Here is a 16220-nt window from a genome sequence, read left to right as displayed (position 1 = left end):
GAATGGCGGTTCAATTGATCAAACAAGGCGTAGGTGGCAGCCTGGGGCGAAATGTACAGCTACTAAATTAAGAGTCGAGTCGATCCCGCAATCTCAGAGCATAGGTATGGAAGCGAACTGTGCGGTACTCGGGTACTTCGTCAAGCAAACGACGGCGGGCTTTCCACCACGAAAATCCAGGGAATTGAAGAATGATGGATAGTTCCAAGCTTAGATTGTAGGGTTGAGAACGAGAGTATGTACTCGGTAGCAGTAGAGTAGCTGGACGGGTGGAGAGAGCAGGAGGGGAGCAGGACAGCTCGAGCAGACCCAGGCTGAAGAGGGGAGGTAAAAAAAAGGGCGAGGTTGGTGATGGCGTACTGGGTAGGTTCTTTTACATGAGACACTCCTTGATGGTGACGCCTGGGTGGTGGAGGTTGCCGTCGGTACTAGTGCCTGGGTCCTGGGTGGGTTGGTGACACGATGCCCTCTTCCTCGAGCGCTGGTGACTGGGGCATTTCTTTGGGCAGTATTGTTTTTCGACAGATAGAGTTTTGTTTGATTGACATGGGCAGCCATGGGACCTGCATGGCGCAATGTCTCAGTTTAGCCCCTTCAAGCCCCTTGTACAGTGACCCTGTACAGGAGAGGCAGGGCAAATCTGGGCTATAGCAGGTTTAGCCCCCCGGGAAATTGGATTAAAGGTACCTGCGCAGTGGAGACCGGGGTGGCTACGGAATACAGGCCAATGGCAGTGCTGAGATACAAGATCCACTTTGAGAATGGGTGCTGTGGTTGGCGGCTGCTATCGGGGCTCAAGCACTAGTGTCTGTTAGCCTGTCTTAGCGAGGATATTAATATCCGTAGTCTAATGCAAGCCACAAGGCACTGCTCGCTCTCAGCAAATCATGCTCTCCCCCTTGTCAACGGCCCCAGCCACGGCCTTGCCAGCATCGTGACCCAGCGTAGCGCGGTGCCTCGCCTGCCTCTTCTTGCTCTTCCTCAGGCTTCCGCTCCCCCTGTCCCTCCATCTTGTTCATCTTGCTCATCCTGGTGCTTCGGACTCTTAGCTACAGTACTGTACGTCACGCGTGACCACATCCCGATAAGATACGCATGAATCACACACCACAACGGGGAGATCCAGATTCCAAGAGTGCGATTGTCCGTTCTCGCTTCATCATCATCCGATGCTGGTGATACTCGGTATGCCTGGAGGTGCTACTGTAGGTATCTACCTACCGAGTACGAGTACCCGATGCTACGTACTTCTACTATGCAGAGAGACTCTCCCTCTTACAAGTTGTCCGGGCTACCGGATACCTACCGCTTTAATCGGGAAATCTCCTTCCTCCATCATCGTCATCCCATCATCGTCATCGGACTCTCTTTACCTCTCTCCCTCCCCCCCCCCCCCCCCCCCAAAGCCACTTGTACCACCACACCCGTCCTTTTTCCATTTTAGACTTTCAACGCTGTAGTTGTGCTCGCGCCCTCGACGCCTTCCCCGCGTTCTGAGGCAAACTCATGCTTTTCGTCTTGTGCCAATACCTTGGCGGTCAATTCATGCCGTTGCTTTTCTGTCGCATCCGCAAAATGTACCACCACTTCGTCGCCGAACAGGGCATTGATCTCTTCCAGCGACTTGCCTCGAGTCTAGGCGGAATTTATCAGCAGATATCGGGACCCGGGAGTGAAAGAGTGGCTCCTTCTTACCTCGGGACACCAAAAGTAAAAAATCCAAATGTTGACAAAGGTCAGGCAGATGAAAACGATGTAGTACTTCCACTTGATGTTTGCCAAGGCCGTCGGCGCAGCCTCGACGTACACCAAGGTCGAGAGGAATGTTCCAGCGAGAGACCAGGCTACGCCCTGAGATCGGATTGTGGTCGGGAAGATCTCCGCTTCATGCACCCGAAAATATGCATGTCAGCGCGCAATCCGGGGTGCAACTTCTGCATTGCGATACGACTCGTGGAGAAATGACAAAGGGTGCATGCGGGCACCGGCACAGTCTTACATGGCTTAGAGGGTGCCCGACGGACCAGCATGTTGGTATGCTAGCCAGGACCGACACGGCCCCTCTCCGTTCAAGGACTGTTCCACCACGTTTCTATTGCTGGGGACAGGCGGCACGTTCATGCATGGAAGGTGAGGGAAATCGGAAATGAATACCACTTACAGCAATAAACATAGCCAACCACGTCGATGCCGCCTCCATAGAAGCTGATGAAGCAGAACGAGAAGAACACCCCCATCGAAAGTCCGGCTTTGTTGGTGGTACCAGCGTACTCGGCTATCATAGCCGTCTCTAGGCACACCGAGAGCATGCATCCGGTGAGCCCGGCCACTATATTTAAGCGACAATCGCCTTTTTAGCCTCTCTTCATCCCGGCGTCACACAGGAGGAGGGGAGCCCGAACGGAAACGGAGAGTTTGACTTACGCAGAAGTGGTTTTCGTCCTACTCTATCCAGGAGCAGGGCCCCGACGAAGTTGGAGATGGTTGCGACCGTGACATACGCTGCCCCCAAAATCAACGGAACTCCGCCAGTGAGTCCAAGATTCTGGTACAAGGAGACGATATATACTGATAAAAACGAACAAAGAGTCAATTTGGGGGCTGGCTGACGCAGTGTGTCGGTGTACCAAGTGTGCTTACCGTAAATCACCTGAGCGCCTGTCGATTGAGCAGCATACTGAATGAAGAAGCCCATCCAGAAGCGCTTCCGGTAGGTCTTGTTTGTGAACATACCGCGCCACCCTCCCTGTTTCCACGCGGCGGCGTCCACTCGAACCTGTTCAGTCATTTGGTAGAATTCTTCGCGGGCGTACTGGAGACTCGCTTCGTCTTCGGCGGTGCCACCATGCAAGCGTTTGACAATCTTCCAGGCCTCCTCGCGTCGGTCTCTGGTGAGTACTGACCACTGTGAGTGTTTTGGAAAGCGAGCGGACTTTTGCTCAAACAATGTGACTTACGCCAACGAGGGGATTCTGGAATCCACGGGGCACATATCGCTAATGCAAGCGGCGGTATAATCGACAGGGCAATTGGGAATCGCCACTGGAAGGACAGATTCGACGAGTAGTACGTTCCCGCGCCAACCCACCCGGCAATGGCGTATCCCAAGACGATCCAAGTTCCGTGTTGGCCGACAAGAAAGCCTCGAGCGTTGGGGGGCGCTGATATCCATCGTTAGCCAACATGATCCTAATTGCAGCCAGACGTCCAGAAGGGGGGGGGGGGGGGGACAGACAGATTTCGGCTTGGTAAATGGGGATCAAGACCACCATCATGCCTATACCCCAGCCTGAAATGAACCGGGAAACGAGAAACATGGCCATGTCGATGGAACCGGTTTCGAGGGCTCCGCCCACCACATTGACGGCCGACGCCAAGTACATGGTCTCTTTTCTGCCGCGGGCCTCACACATCCAGCCCACATGAAGCGCCCCAAACAGTGCTCCTGCGCAGTATAAGCCATTGATGGTGCCGGTGATTGCGTTGGTGTAGTCGGAGTTGGCTTTGAGGTTGAAGTATTGGATGAACCCAGGCTGCCCTATGGTGTTGGAGATGACCGAAAAGCCGTACCCAAAGGTGAGACTTCCCAAGGTCAAGACCAAGATGATCCGTAAATTGTAGAGGGTGTATGTTCTAGCCATCTTGTCGCAGGTACCGACAGAAGAGAAGCGAGTCTGCAGGAGATGGCTGATCCGACACCTGGACTGTGGGGTCTCCACGTATTGATATACATCTTTCCATTACTGCGGGCCCCTACGCGTCCATCAATATTGTCGTGGAGGACTTTTCAGTTAGAGGTATTACGCCCACTACCCCTGGGTCCTTAGGCTATACCGGGCTTACTCGGTTATCCAGCCAGAAGATGACACTTTCGCCTCATTCCTGTCGCAGCGAAAACCCTCGGTGCGGGAAGCACCATTAGATGAATGGCGTTTTGTGCAAAGATTCCTCTGGACGAGCTGCCTTTGGATAAATTTCCTTGAAGTATCGGCTGTTTTGATACGTCATCGCAGGGGGCCACAAGGAATTGCTCTACAAGTGATCAATACTGGCGTTCCGCGCATTGCGATGTGTGAGATATGTTGGCCGGGATCATCTATTGGAGAGGCACAGGAACCTTGGCACCAAAGGCGCCAGGCGAGCTACAGGGGAGGGTTTTGTCACCGTCGATCTTCTCTCCATCTTTCTCCAACTTTCACCTCGAAAATCATTGCCGACATAATGCCTGAAGGAATGTCGCTAGCAATGTCCTGCTGTTGGTTTTCTGCGGGAACACGGCATGGCCGGTAGGTGTCGGGGTCGCTGGGGATTCTCCTAAATCAGAAGTCGAGGTGAGTTTTTCTGAAGAGCCACGCACATAAGCAGAGGCGAAGGGCCCCAGACGGAGAGTGGCCAGAAAAGAGAGGGATGGGGCATTAATTTGCAGACAGAACGAGCGAGATGAGTTTGACATGTCTTTCTTTGACATGTGAGAGGGGTATACACAAGCTGTCCTGCACACAGCCATTCCCGAGGGCTATCACGATATCTACGCCGCCTTGGGTTTGACAGAAGAATGAGCATCAAACCACCCTCGGTCTACTCCGTAGCCTTAGGGAATTCTCGGTGTCGATTCCGCGCAGCATTACCCCGACCGTTTGTCGCCCGCAATCATTCAAAAAGACCTGCATCTGGCCAATTTCCGGGGCCATAGCCTATGACCTTTTCTCGCTCGTCCACCGCTTTTGAGACTGCCGAAGATGACTCCACCAATAATGGATCAACCGCACCAGACATCCTCGACGCAGCGAGGCCGACCTCGACAGCGCTCGGCCGTCGCCTGTACCTGGTGTCATTCAAGGCGCGTGAAATGCAATGCCGCAGCAAAGGGGACGCCGTGTTCCAACTGCGAGGTCGCCGGCCGCAGCTGCATGCTCATTGAGAGCAAAAGAGGCAAGAAGAGGAAGGTGTCGACCTCTCCTTCTGCTATTCAACGCGACCTGTCGAGCATTGCACAAGCCTCCTCCCCAACGGAGACCATCTTTGGGCATGGCAATGTTTACGATCCTCTCAAAGGTGTGAGGAACCTGCCAAAGAAGCCGCAGGATAGCCGCCCTCGCACAGCATCCACCTCGACGTGTGTCCCTGACAAACCTGATTTGGGACAAGAATCTCAAGAAACACTCTATGCTCAAGTCCTTGACAAGGCGACCAACGCGGGCATGCTGCCGGATGTCAAAGGAGGCGTGGTCCATGTCATGTACATGGGAGAGACCTTCAACTTGACGCATCTGTTGCGCCAGACTAATCCTGATTCTGCTCGGTCTACACGGAAAAGGCACTACGTAGTCCGATTCAACCCCAAGAATCGAACGGCCAGTCCTATGGAGGAGGAAGAGGACAATGTCTTGACGTCGTTTCTTCAGCATCAAGGATGCTTTACCATACCGTCCGTCCATGCTTGCTACCAGCTGTTCCAGACCTATTTCGAATACGTCCATCCTCATTATCCTGTTATTGATCGCGAAGACTTTGCTGCTCAATACGTTGATCTCAAAAACCCAGCATCGTATCTCCTACTACAGAGTGTCTTGTTCATGGCGTCGGGGCATTGCGAGCTGTCTGTCCTCCTGGATGCTGGGTTTGAATCGAGATATCACGCTCGGAAGACATTCTTCCAGCGAGCAAAGGCTCTTTACGACAACGACCATGAACCGAACAAGGTCACTATCGTCCAAGCTGTCTTCCTCATCAGCTTTTGGTGGAACGGACCAACCGACCAAAAGGACACATGGCACTGGCTGGGCATAGCAATTAGCCTGGCACTGACGCTGGGCATGCATCGATCAACACAACATTCAGACATGAAGCAAAAAGATCGATGCCTGTGGAAGAAGATCTGGTGGTCACTCTTCGCCGAAGACAAACATGCTGCCACGGCACTTGGTCGACCGGTTCATATTCGACGAAGAGATTGCGACGTGGAACCCCTTGATATCGCCGATTTCGACGAACCTCCAGTCTCAAGGCCGGATATCTTTGGCACTCCTGAACGCGTCGACGGGCTTTACGTTATTGCATTGGTCGAGCTTTCGACAATTGCTGAGAGCATCGTGGAAAGATCCTTTACCGCTTTCAATGCCACAACCTCGGATAATGCCGACATGTTTCAGTCTTGCTCTCATGCGCTCGAGCAGTGGAAGTCGGGGCTCCCGCTCGAACTGCGGATCGAGTACACCAGTACCTGCCTTTGGACAAGCATGCTGCACATTGCACACAGGTAAATGTTTCTTATGACACTGTTCTATCACCCTTAAACTGATGCCTGCGTTGACAGTTGGTTTGAGATCGTCACCCACCGGTCCATTTCACCGCAGAACCTGTCTCCGCCTTCGATGAAGACTGCGCATTTTCTTGCCATGGATGCAGCGAATCGCATGGTCCGCATTGTCGAAGAACTTCTCTCACAGTCTCATATTCTACACTGCCCAATTCACATCGTTCCAGCTCTTTTCGCCGCCATGGGGATGCAAGCCGTCGACATCTGTTCTGGCCAGTCGATCCTGGAACAGCTTGGTGTCGTCAAGGTAAGACTGGCGATGATCGCCTTGCGCGAGTTGCAGAGCACATGGCCGGTCAGCGGCTGGATCTTCCGTCTCTTCGCAAAGATCGTCCGGAGAATTCGAAACGGGGACGAGCTGCTCCCCAACGAGCCTGTCAACGCATCACCCGTTCAGATGAAGAGCCACGAACAACTCAATAATGAAGGCATAAGTCCAACGGCAGCACAACAACAAAGCCACATGATGGACCAGCAGCAGCAGCAGCCACCATTGCTAAGCGGCAAATCTCAATATGGACAAGACCCCAGCCTCGCGCAGATCTACACGATGCCGAACCACTCGGCGGGCCGATACCTCTTCCCCGAAGCATCGAACCTTGCAATGCCGGTCAGTTATCCAGCAGACTGGGGTACCATACTCGACGACGGAGCATGGGCCGACTTGGAGTACGAATTTTAAAAACTCGAGAGTTGAGCCAAAGGGTATTAGCGTTGCAGGCTTTCTTGGGCGCCGATCTATTACAGGATGCATATCGCGTTTGGAGGACTTGCCACGCCGCCCGGAAAATTCAAGGGTGCACTGGTGAAGAGGAAACTCCATTTGTTCAGCCTCTTGCAGGTCTCTGCAAGCTCGTCCAGATCGAACATTTCCCCGACCGGCATTCCGAACAGGGCGATCAGGTTGTCGTGGAGGCCTGCCAAAAAGGGCAAAGGAGTTCTGTTAGTACTGGTCGGTCGGCACCCCCCGATTGCTGTCTTGTCTGAAGGGAAAAACTTACGCCATCGTTCCTCCTTGGCCGGCCACGCCTCGAACACGTTCGCATCGCCGCCTACAGCCGCGAAATGGCGATCCCAGAACCACTCGACCGAGTCCCTGGTGCCCTCGACACCAGCCCAGGTCGATCCATCCACCGTCCCACGACGCCTCTCCTCTGCATTGGCCTCCTTGTACCAGGTCACGAACCCGGATCGAATCAGCAGGATGTCGCCCTGGCGGAGCCTGGTACCCTGCCACGCCGCGACGGCCTCGAGGTCCTTCTCCGAGATGGCGTGGCGCTCGATCGGCGAGTATTCAATGCCTTGGTGTGCAGCCCAGGAAAGGTAGTCGAGCAGGATGCCCCGGCCGACGATGCCGCCTCGGCTTGACCACTCTTGAGATCCCATCAACCTGACGTTCGGTAGCCGGAAGGGAGGAAAGGGAAGGGGAAAGACGGGGGAGATTGTGGCGGGTTCCACAAACTTACCATCGATCCCGTTTCTGACTGGAGCATTCGAGTCTGTGATCTCCTTGTGCGTCACACCGTTGTAATACAACGCCGTCGGCTGGTGCGCCCAGTGTCCTTTTTTTGACCAGAGGCAATCCTTGGTGAGCAGCAATCTCAAACCTTGAATATTATATTTTCGTTTCCACTACAAAGAGCCAGGGTGGGGTGAAAGGAAAGGGCAGCGCATGGATGGATGAATGACCGACGACTTACGAAACCCGTCCCACTGACTCCCGCTCTGCGTGTTCATCCACACCTCGTCGTCGTGGCCAATCCACTCGCTCCCGCCCTGGGCCTCGGCCAGGGTCATGATCTTGTGCCGCGGCGGGCGCCGGCCGGAATGCGGCGTCGAGCAATTTTCCAGCGACCAGTTTATCGCGACGCTGATGCCGTGCTGGATCTCCGCTTTCGCGGCCAGGATCACGGCCGGCGTCAGGAGGTTGAGTGTACCGAGGCCGTCTTTCTCCTTCTCCTGATTTTTGTGGCCATTACCGTCGCCGCCGTTGGGTGTGGCGCTGATGCCGGCTTTGCGGAGCGCGTCCCATAGGCCCCATGTGCAGCCGTGCGGCATCCCAGCGACGGGCGGGAGCGAGGCGTACGATGGGATCTTCAGGACTCCAAGGGTGCTCTGTTGTTCCATTGCTGCTGCTGGGCCGTTGAAGGATTGTGGCCCTACACGGTCGCCCTCGTCGAGTGAGGCGTGGCTGCTGCACAGGGCCGATATCTTTGTTGCCGGCATTGCGAGATCCAGGGGGTCCAGGGACATGAACCGAAGAGGAAGGACGGTTAGTGTTCTTTTCGGTTCTGCTTCGTCACGAGCAATTTTGGAGGCGTGTGTGTTTATGTTGTTGAGGACGAGAGAAGTTTTGTTGTCAAGCCCACTTGCGCTGGCACTGGCACTGCAAGGGGAGGTAGATACCGAGTCTGTTTCAAGTAGGTATGTATGTACCTTTCCGCATCCAGGAAACCAGACCGCGTTAGATAGACTTGTCTCCTACGTATCCGCCCGAGAGTACATACGTCCACTTGCCTGCCCGTCCTCAACCGAAAACCACGCGGATGCACCAGGCACGCAGGCTATGAATACAATAGTCCGATACTCGACCACTAAGCCGTGGTTGGGAGCGGGTTACGGCTACGCCTACGGCTATGGCTATGGCTATGGCTATAACAATATCAATAGCTTGCTTTAGTTATGTGGATCACGAATGTATGGGCAAGGCTATGGCCATGCTCCCCAAGGCGTGTGCGGAATTCTCGTTGATAGCCGATTGGGGGCTCCGTGTGACGTCGGGAATGTGGTCAACACATCGTATCTTGTAAACATTGAAGTGCGGGTAGAAAGAGACAAGTCGGGGGTTGCGCGGTGGGGGTGGTGGGGGCGTTGGACGAACCTGTTCTTTCGTCCGAGATTATAATACCAACATCCACACCGGACGGAGCGATCTGGACATACCCTATTGATTCTCCATCTCGGCAGTTCACGGGGACCAGCTGATTGCGAGTAGCATGCAAAGCCGAGTTCGGAGCTGTGTAGGTGGTATACATGTACATATGTAGGGAGGAACAAATCCTGCATAGCCTCGTAGGAGTAGCAGTAACCACTACTGTGAATAGGTGATGCCTCCTCATCTTCTGCCCACGAACGGACGCCGAAACGCACTATGAGGAAATGAAAAAATCCAAATCAAGAATCGGTTCCGGGGCGATGGGTGTACACCATGGATCCGTGCCTTCGTACTTCAGCCTTGTGCAGCTGGATGTGCCGACTTTTTCGTACCGACCTAGTAGAAAACGATGCCCAAACCAACAGTAATGAAACCAGAAAAAGCTTTTCCCACCCCGTGCCAGACCGTCCAGCGTCTATCGAATACCCCGTTGGTTTAAACCATACATAGATGGTGTATCTGACTGCAAATGATAACAGCATTGTATCCTGTATCCCTGGCACATATATTTTTGCTCGTAATTCTGGAGCTCAGGATCAACCTCTTTTTTTCCCTTCTCGTTTTCTGTTGAGACTTTTTGTCTGGCCTTTCAGCATTGAAAGTATCACACGAATCTCCCCAGACACCTTAGATCCATCATCGACATGACCAGCAAGGTATTTCGGCAACAGTCATTGGCGCCCACAGGTGAGGTTGTAAAGGTCGTCGGACAGGTGATTGTAACACGACTTGGTGTCAGCATGATCTTTGCCGTGATCTGAATCTTCCTGAGCGCATCAAGTGTCATCGCCATCAGCCGCGGACACGGCGCATTCTCCGTCGAGGTTAAGCGGAGTCGGGGGTCTTTGGGCCAAATGTCAAATCCAAAAAACCTACGAAGCCCGTCAGTCTGACAACGCGGCACCCCAGCCGATAGAGCCTCGGTTTTGCACTAGTCTTTAACACGACGTTCAGTCCTTGCGCAACGGGAGAATGGTGTTCCCATTGGACTTAGGCTCTGGCTCGACATTTCCGGTGACAATTCCTTCGAGCCTGGCAGTGATTTTTGCGAACAGCGGCTCCAATTTCAAGTTCCAGAAGTGACTTGCCACACCGACACAAGCACCCATGATGACAGTCGCAACAGCGCGTTGGAAATACCCTGGCAACGGGTATCGCTCGACATTGTACTCTTCGCCACTTGGAGTGTGTTCGGTCATTATCTGCTTCGAATGGCCCAGGTGTAGCGCCCATGCGAAGACTGTCCTTAAGAACATGCCGTGAATGAGATAGATTGCAAAGCTAATTTTCCCGAGCCACAGAAGAAGTGGGCGGCTCAACGTCCAACGGGCGTGAGGAGATATGAGGATACCAACAATAAGAAGAATCCCACCCAGAGAGCCGTACATCCGTTCAATGGCGGCGGTGGCTTCGGTAGGAAAGTACTGCGTCGCGAAGTCGCGAAGCCATGTGGACCAGGATGCTGCCTCGGCGTAGGAACCTGGGTATGACATGAAGACGAGAGAGACCAAGGTGATGGGTGGCGAAATGTAAGGTGAGTAAGGAGCTAGAAATTTGGGGATATCCGAGAGGCTGAGTTCACTAAGGGCAATGCCCACAAAGCAGCAGAGACCAGCCCAGGCTGTTGACGGTTAGTCTGTGCACCCTGGGGGGGGGGTGAGTAAACGGTCAACTTACGATCTCCAATCATGCGGCTCCAATTCAGAGACCAATATGCCAGGAAAATCAAGGTGACGGTGCGCCAGGTAGGCGTCATGGTCACTACAAGCGACAAAGCGCTGATGATCATGACACTACCTTGGAGGAGGTACACAAGAGCCCATTGCGGTTGATCATATATGTTTTCGTCGCCGTAGGTCCATGTCGCTCGCAGGCCGTGAAACAGGTCCAAGAGTGCTTCGAGCCAACTGGAACTGGGTTCTGGAGTGTTCGTATACAACCAGTATGCATTACTCTGTGCCGATATGGAATACAGGTCCAGATTGCAAAGGAACCAAGAGATAATGGTGGCAGTGGTCGCCGGGAGGACGAGCCGAAAGATCCTGCTGAACGATGACGAGGCGAGTTTCTGCAGGGCCTTGTCGACTTGATCGGTTCTGGCGAGTTGGATGGGCTTCAAGGCGTTGACGAAGCCCATTAGGATGAAAAAGATGGCCACCCATGAATGGCCGCTGGCCACGAGGCGAAAAATGGGTCGTTGAAAAAGATATGGCTCATCGCTGGAAAAGGCACAACAGGGTGGAACAAGAGCTCTTGCATAACATATAACAACATGGGACGAAACCACGAATACTGCTGCAATGCCTCGGAGACCCTGGCTCTCGTGTGTCAACGATGTTTTGTTGCCCTTTTGAGGTTTTACTAATGCCACCTACATCGGCCCAGCCGGTATCTTTCATAGCACGCTCTTTAACATCGGGGGGAAGTCGAAAAGAGGCGAATCGATGGAGAGCACGATTCGCTCTGTCCATCATGACGGTCATGATGATGGATGGCGGTAGTAAACATGGCAAAGGGATGAGAAAAGGAGAGGTGTTATGTCTCTGCACCTTTTTCAGCCTCAGGCACCTTGGATGTGAGATGTCTGACCGTAAGTGGATGAGTGCCAGGGTTGCCAGGGGTCCCTCTGGGTTGTCACAAAGGAAAATAGACGAAGCAAGCGACTAGTGCTGCTGGTTGGTTCCTTTTGGCCCCTGTCCCTGGAGCGAGATGTGGGTGGTGCTTGGTGGTGTTTGAGGGTGTTTGGGTGCCGGCTTAGTCAGAGCAGCACGTCTGGCGCATCTTAACTGTGTGGGCGCAGTCCTCGCGCAGTCCTCATTCCATCTTCCCTCTTCTCTTTCACTTCAACCAAATCCTCTCTTCATCAAACGCCGTGTTTCGGTCTCCTCCCTGTGCCATCCGTAGCGACTCCCCTCGAACACCCATGGAATCCGCGACGCGTCATCGCTACTAGTGATCGGTGAAGATTGTCAACGCGACTTCTCTCCGCGACTGAAACTTGAAACATGAAGGGAAAGACCCTTGCAGAGGGCAGGGTTCTGAGAACACGAGCACGTACACTACACGGGCAGAGTACAAGATACCCTGTACACATGCTCGACATGACACATTATTATGGCATTGGAAAAGAAGTTCGATGTGGTAGTTTCAGTGTGGTACAAACACTGCCGAATCTCCAGGTCTGGAAATTGCCGGTATCACTGGCACCAATGGTGTCACCCTGCCAAAAGCCGTCAACAACCTCGAGTATTACAGTATAACCTTTCCCATTCCCAGCTCCACGGTCAGCTATCTCCCTCCCCCTGCGATCTTCGTTGGTAGCATGAATTCAAGTATCCGGACAACGCTAAGCAGACAATCGGCAGATTCGTTCTCAAAAAGGATAAAACACTTCAAACCCTCACAGAAGCGCTGACAGCACCTTTGGTTTGTAGGCACCCATTACATCTGCTACGTGAAAATCGCCTTCTCAAACGCAGCCACATCTCCTCCCGCGACTTTGACAGCCTTCAATGCTGCCTCGCTTAGCTTCTTCCTCTTTTCTTTCGCTTCCTGCTCTCTTCGAGCCCTGGTCTTGGAACTCCCGCTTGGTGCAACATCGCTCAACAACTTGGCAGAATCCTTGGGCGTGAAATTCACGAAATCAAGCACCGCTCCTCCGCCGGTAGGTGTCTTGGGAGCCTTTGGTGTCCGGGGAGGTCGAGATGACGACCTCGTCCGTGGCGCTGGCATAGGATCTTGTGCAGTGCTATCCTTAATAGGCCCTGATTTGTGGATCGACTTCCGTCGACTTTGGCTGTAGTCGGTTACACTGCGGGTCGGCGAACGCGCAGGGTTGCGTCGGGGACTGATGTTGGTAGGTGACACTGACGGCGACAGCGATCGGGAAGGTGACCGCCGTTGTTTCCGAGGCGTGGTGAAGAGGGAGAGGTCCGGAAAGACATGAGACGGAGGTGGTGGGAGAGGCGGATAGGAATACATTGGGTTTGGTGCCATTGTCGCAGGAGGGTAAGGCAATGCAACGCCAATGGGAGCAGGAGCTTGCGGGAGGTATCCCTGTGGCTTGTAGAGGACGGCTTGATTCATCTGTTCCAGCTCCGGATACTGGATTCCAAGTCCGGTCAATGAGTTGTCGTTCGGCTGATGCAGAATCGGATGGGGCACGCGTTTCGGAGTGGGAGCAACCAATGCAGGGTAAGTCTCTGCCGGTGCCAATGTCGGCAGCGGAGGATGAGCAGTCGCTGTGGGGGGCGAAAAGATGGCTTTTGAGTGCATGCTAAGGTTTGTATTGGAGGTATGCGTCCTGGCGCTCTGGGATTCAGTCGAGCTACCCGATGACGGCAGGCTTGTGCTGATCGGAGACGGCAACGCGTTTAGGCCATGCGCAGCATGACTATCGCGCAAAAGGAATGATTCAGCGCCGCAGGCCTGGTGGTTGTGTTGTGGCGTCTCGTACCGGGGGCTAAGCAGCACGGGATCTATGGCACTGGTCTCTGCGTGGTTTGAGCTGTACTCGTCAAAGTACCCACGTCCTTGACTGGTTATGCCCTGGTTCCGGCTCATTATAGCGGCGTTCATGTCGCGGGCCAAACGGCTTTGCTCAGTCTGCTTGTTTGAAATGGATGGAGGCAGCAACGGACGTTCGTACGGCATGCGCAGGTGAAAGTTTTGAAAGTCCTGCTGCCAGTTGCTCATGTTGCCATGACCGGCGCATGGCGATACAGGGAGTTGGGCATACATCGGGCTCGGTGATAAGGTGGTTTCGCGAGAGAAGGGAGGCCGGACGTACGTCGTTGGATCCAAACCCCCAACAGCGGGCGAGGTGACGAATCTCTTTGTTCGACTGAGCGAGCTGATCTCCAGTGGTGACACGGGACCTTGCGCCAGATGGAAGTTGTGATTCATGGGATTCATTGTTTGAATTGGCTCTGTCCTCTTTGTCTCTTGTCGCCGCGTCTTCTCCACCGCAAGCCTTGGAGGTTGTTGTCTTTGCTTCAAACACCAGATACCCTTGCGCCACGGTTGAGGAGGTGAGTGATCGATCTTCGCCGCTGAGGCATCAAGTGATGGAAGTCTGTATTCGTCATGGTTAAAGGCGTCGGCGAAAAGAGTTTCGATTTGGTCTGGGTGAGCTTTATTTTCCTCATCACTGCCGTCAAGCCTGTACATCTCTTCGTCGAAGAAGTCGTCAAAGGAGTTGCCTTCATCGGCAACAGTTGGAAACAGCATCTTCAAAGTTTTGTCTTCGGCTTGAATCATGCAGTCAGGAGAGCTTGTCAGGGACATGATCAATATCGGCAGACATTGCGAACGCTCGAGTTTCGTCCAGGGGATGGCAGGGATGGGACCAAATTGTACGACACATGAGGAAAGTAAACAACATTTTCCGAGCACCCGGGCAACCCGGCGATGAGGACTAGAATATCGAGGAATGTTGCAAGAATGGAATTTGTTATACGCTGGGTCCAAGCTTTGGTGGTATCAGTCATCGTGGAGGCTCTCGGGTCGTTACGAAAACCTCGAGACCAAATTTCCAACGATGCAACCTGTTCTCCTGTAGTCTGTAATCCCTTTCGTATGGAAGAAAGTGCTCTTGTCTACAGTTGATACTTCCAGCTCTTCACCCGCGACATGCACGCGGTTTCGCACATGGGCCTTGTACCTCATTGATGCTGCTGGACTGTTGTTGGAGCAACTCAGGTATTCCAAAATTGAAGAGTTCATTTACTCTCTCCTAGACTCACCATTCTTCGCAACAAGACCATTTGCGATTTGGCTGTCTTACCCACCTTAGACCTATGATTTGGCCCATGCTGCGCCAAAGAGAACCCCATACATGCGACCAAACTCATTTATAGAGAGAAAGATGGAGAGTTGACGGGAAATTGTGCATCAAACACATACGAGCATTCCAACCTGGCGCATCAGCAAGTACCCAAAAGACGATGAAAAATTAATGGTTCGACCGCAAGGAGGCAAAGAAATGGGGAGTCGTGCGATATTGCAGCTCAGAGAGTCCAGACTGCAAAAAAGTTCTTCCGTTCGGGAATTGTTTCCGGCAATGATGGGCCTCCTTAATCTCTTGCCTCCAGGGTCATCAGCGCATCCTCAAACAAGGTGAGATTGTAAAGGTCGATGTGAACATCACGCCATGTTGCAGCAATCGTGCCAGTGCTGACTCACGTCGCGAATGGCGTGTCTGCGGGCGTCGGCCACCAACGTCATTGGGCCTCCCTAGCCCCCTAGGCTGACTCTGTGGGGGAGGCAACAACCTGAGGGCGCAGGCGAGGCCGCTGTGGGCTGCACCGACTCGGTGATTTATCAGCGAACCGGGACGTGTCAAGGCATGAAGCCAAAACACCCTACCTAGGCGGAATGCCTTGGATATGCCTCGTCCGCCTCTTTAGTGGAATAACGACGTATGTACCAATGACAGATTAAGGTTGCAAGAGATTGAGTACTTGTAGTGAGCAACGAGCAAGGTGGGGGATAAGAGAGCGGGAGGAGATATCCGCATTCCTTGCCGTCTGGTCTGGTCATGGTAGTTGCTCACGTGGGCAACAGAAAAAACCAAGCGGCGAGCAGCGCTGATATGACCATCTCCCTCTTGTCCTCATTCCTGACATGTTCGGTGTTCGGTGAATGAATAATAATGACTACAAGTACAGTACAAGTACGATTTGACTGGTTCTAGTCCAGGTGAGAGGCTTCGGTTGCCTTCTGGTTGATGCTATTGATCCTAGCTCTCCATCTGATTGGTCCGGCCACTGCGGGCCACCCCACTCGCGCTTGCCACTCTGTCACTGCCTGCGCCTGCCGCCTCTTTTCTACTACTTAAACCTCTCTTCTCTCACTCTGCTCACCTTCTTCTCTTCTCTCCTATCACTTACACCCCCTCCCAAACACTTGGCCCAACAGCCGTCTCAATCTTGCATCATCTCAGTATCATACAACATCATCCTCGCC

At 53.4% G+C, this 16220-nt stretch overlaps 5 protein-coding genes across 5 annotated transcripts; 1 reads left to right on the top strand and 4 right to left on the bottom strand.

The window, feature by feature from the left end:
• Nucleotides 1-1440: 1440 nt before the first annotated feature.
• On the bottom strand, nucleotides 1441-3641 carry A1O5_02225 (uncharacterized protein; the record flags this gene model as incomplete). Its single annotated transcript, XM_007742841.1, has 7 exons — nucleotides 1441-1635; nucleotides 1696-1883; nucleotides 2162-2329; nucleotides 2425-2568; nucleotides 2641-2898; nucleotides 2958-3161; nucleotides 3236-3641. The coding sequence occupies 7 exons, from the start codon at nucleotides 3639-3641 to the stop codon at nucleotides 1441-1443; spliced, it is 1563 nt and encodes a 520-aa protein (XP_007741031.1).
• Nucleotides 3642-4754: 1113 nt separating this feature from the next.
• A1O5_02224 (uncharacterized protein) lies at nucleotides 4755-7001 on the top strand (the record flags this gene model as incomplete). The annotated part of the gene is made up of 2 exons (XM_007742840.1): nucleotides 4755-6259; nucleotides 6317-7001. The coding sequence occupies 2 exons, from the start codon at nucleotides 4755-4757 to the stop codon at nucleotides 6999-7001; spliced, it is 2190 nt and encodes a 729-aa protein (XP_007741030.1).
• Nucleotides 7002-7060: 59 nt separating this feature from the next.
• A1O5_02223 (uncharacterized protein) lies at nucleotides 7061-8446 on the bottom strand (the record flags this gene model as incomplete). The annotated part of the gene is made up of 4 exons (XM_007742839.1): nucleotides 7061-7236; nucleotides 7321-7692; nucleotides 7786-7881; nucleotides 8020-8446. The coding sequence occupies 4 exons, from the start codon at nucleotides 8444-8446 to the stop codon at nucleotides 7061-7063; spliced, it is 1071 nt and encodes a 356-aa protein (XP_007741029.1).
• Nucleotides 8447-10204: 1758 nt separating this feature from the next.
• Nucleotides 10205-11737, bottom strand: A1O5_02222 (uncharacterized protein; the record flags this gene model as incomplete). Its single annotated transcript, XM_007742838.1, has 3 exons — nucleotides 10205-10875; nucleotides 10932-11568; nucleotides 11630-11737. The coding sequence occupies 3 exons, from the start codon at nucleotides 11735-11737 to the stop codon at nucleotides 10205-10207; spliced, it is 1416 nt and encodes a 471-aa protein (XP_007741028.1).
• Nucleotides 11738-12704: 967 nt separating this feature from the next.
• On the bottom strand, nucleotides 12705-14540 carry A1O5_02221 (uncharacterized protein; the record flags this gene model as incomplete). The annotated part of the gene is made up of 1 exon (XM_007742837.1): nucleotides 12705-14540. The coding sequence occupies one exon, from the start codon at nucleotides 14538-14540 to the stop codon at nucleotides 12705-12707; it is 1836 nt and encodes a 611-aa protein (XP_007741027.1).
• Between the last annotated feature and the right edge of the window lie 1680 nt (nucleotides 14541-16220).

This window comes from Cladophialophora psammophila (assembly GCF_000585535.1).
Source record: "Cladophialophora psammophila CBS 110553 chromosome Unknown aczJe-supercont1.3, whole genome shotgun sequence".
Taxonomy (NCBI): Eukaryota; Fungi; Ascomycota; class Eurotiomycetes; order Chaetothyriales; family Herpotrichiellaceae; genus Cladophialophora; species Cladophialophora psammophila.
This window is presented reverse-complemented; position numbering and strand designations above follow the sequence as displayed.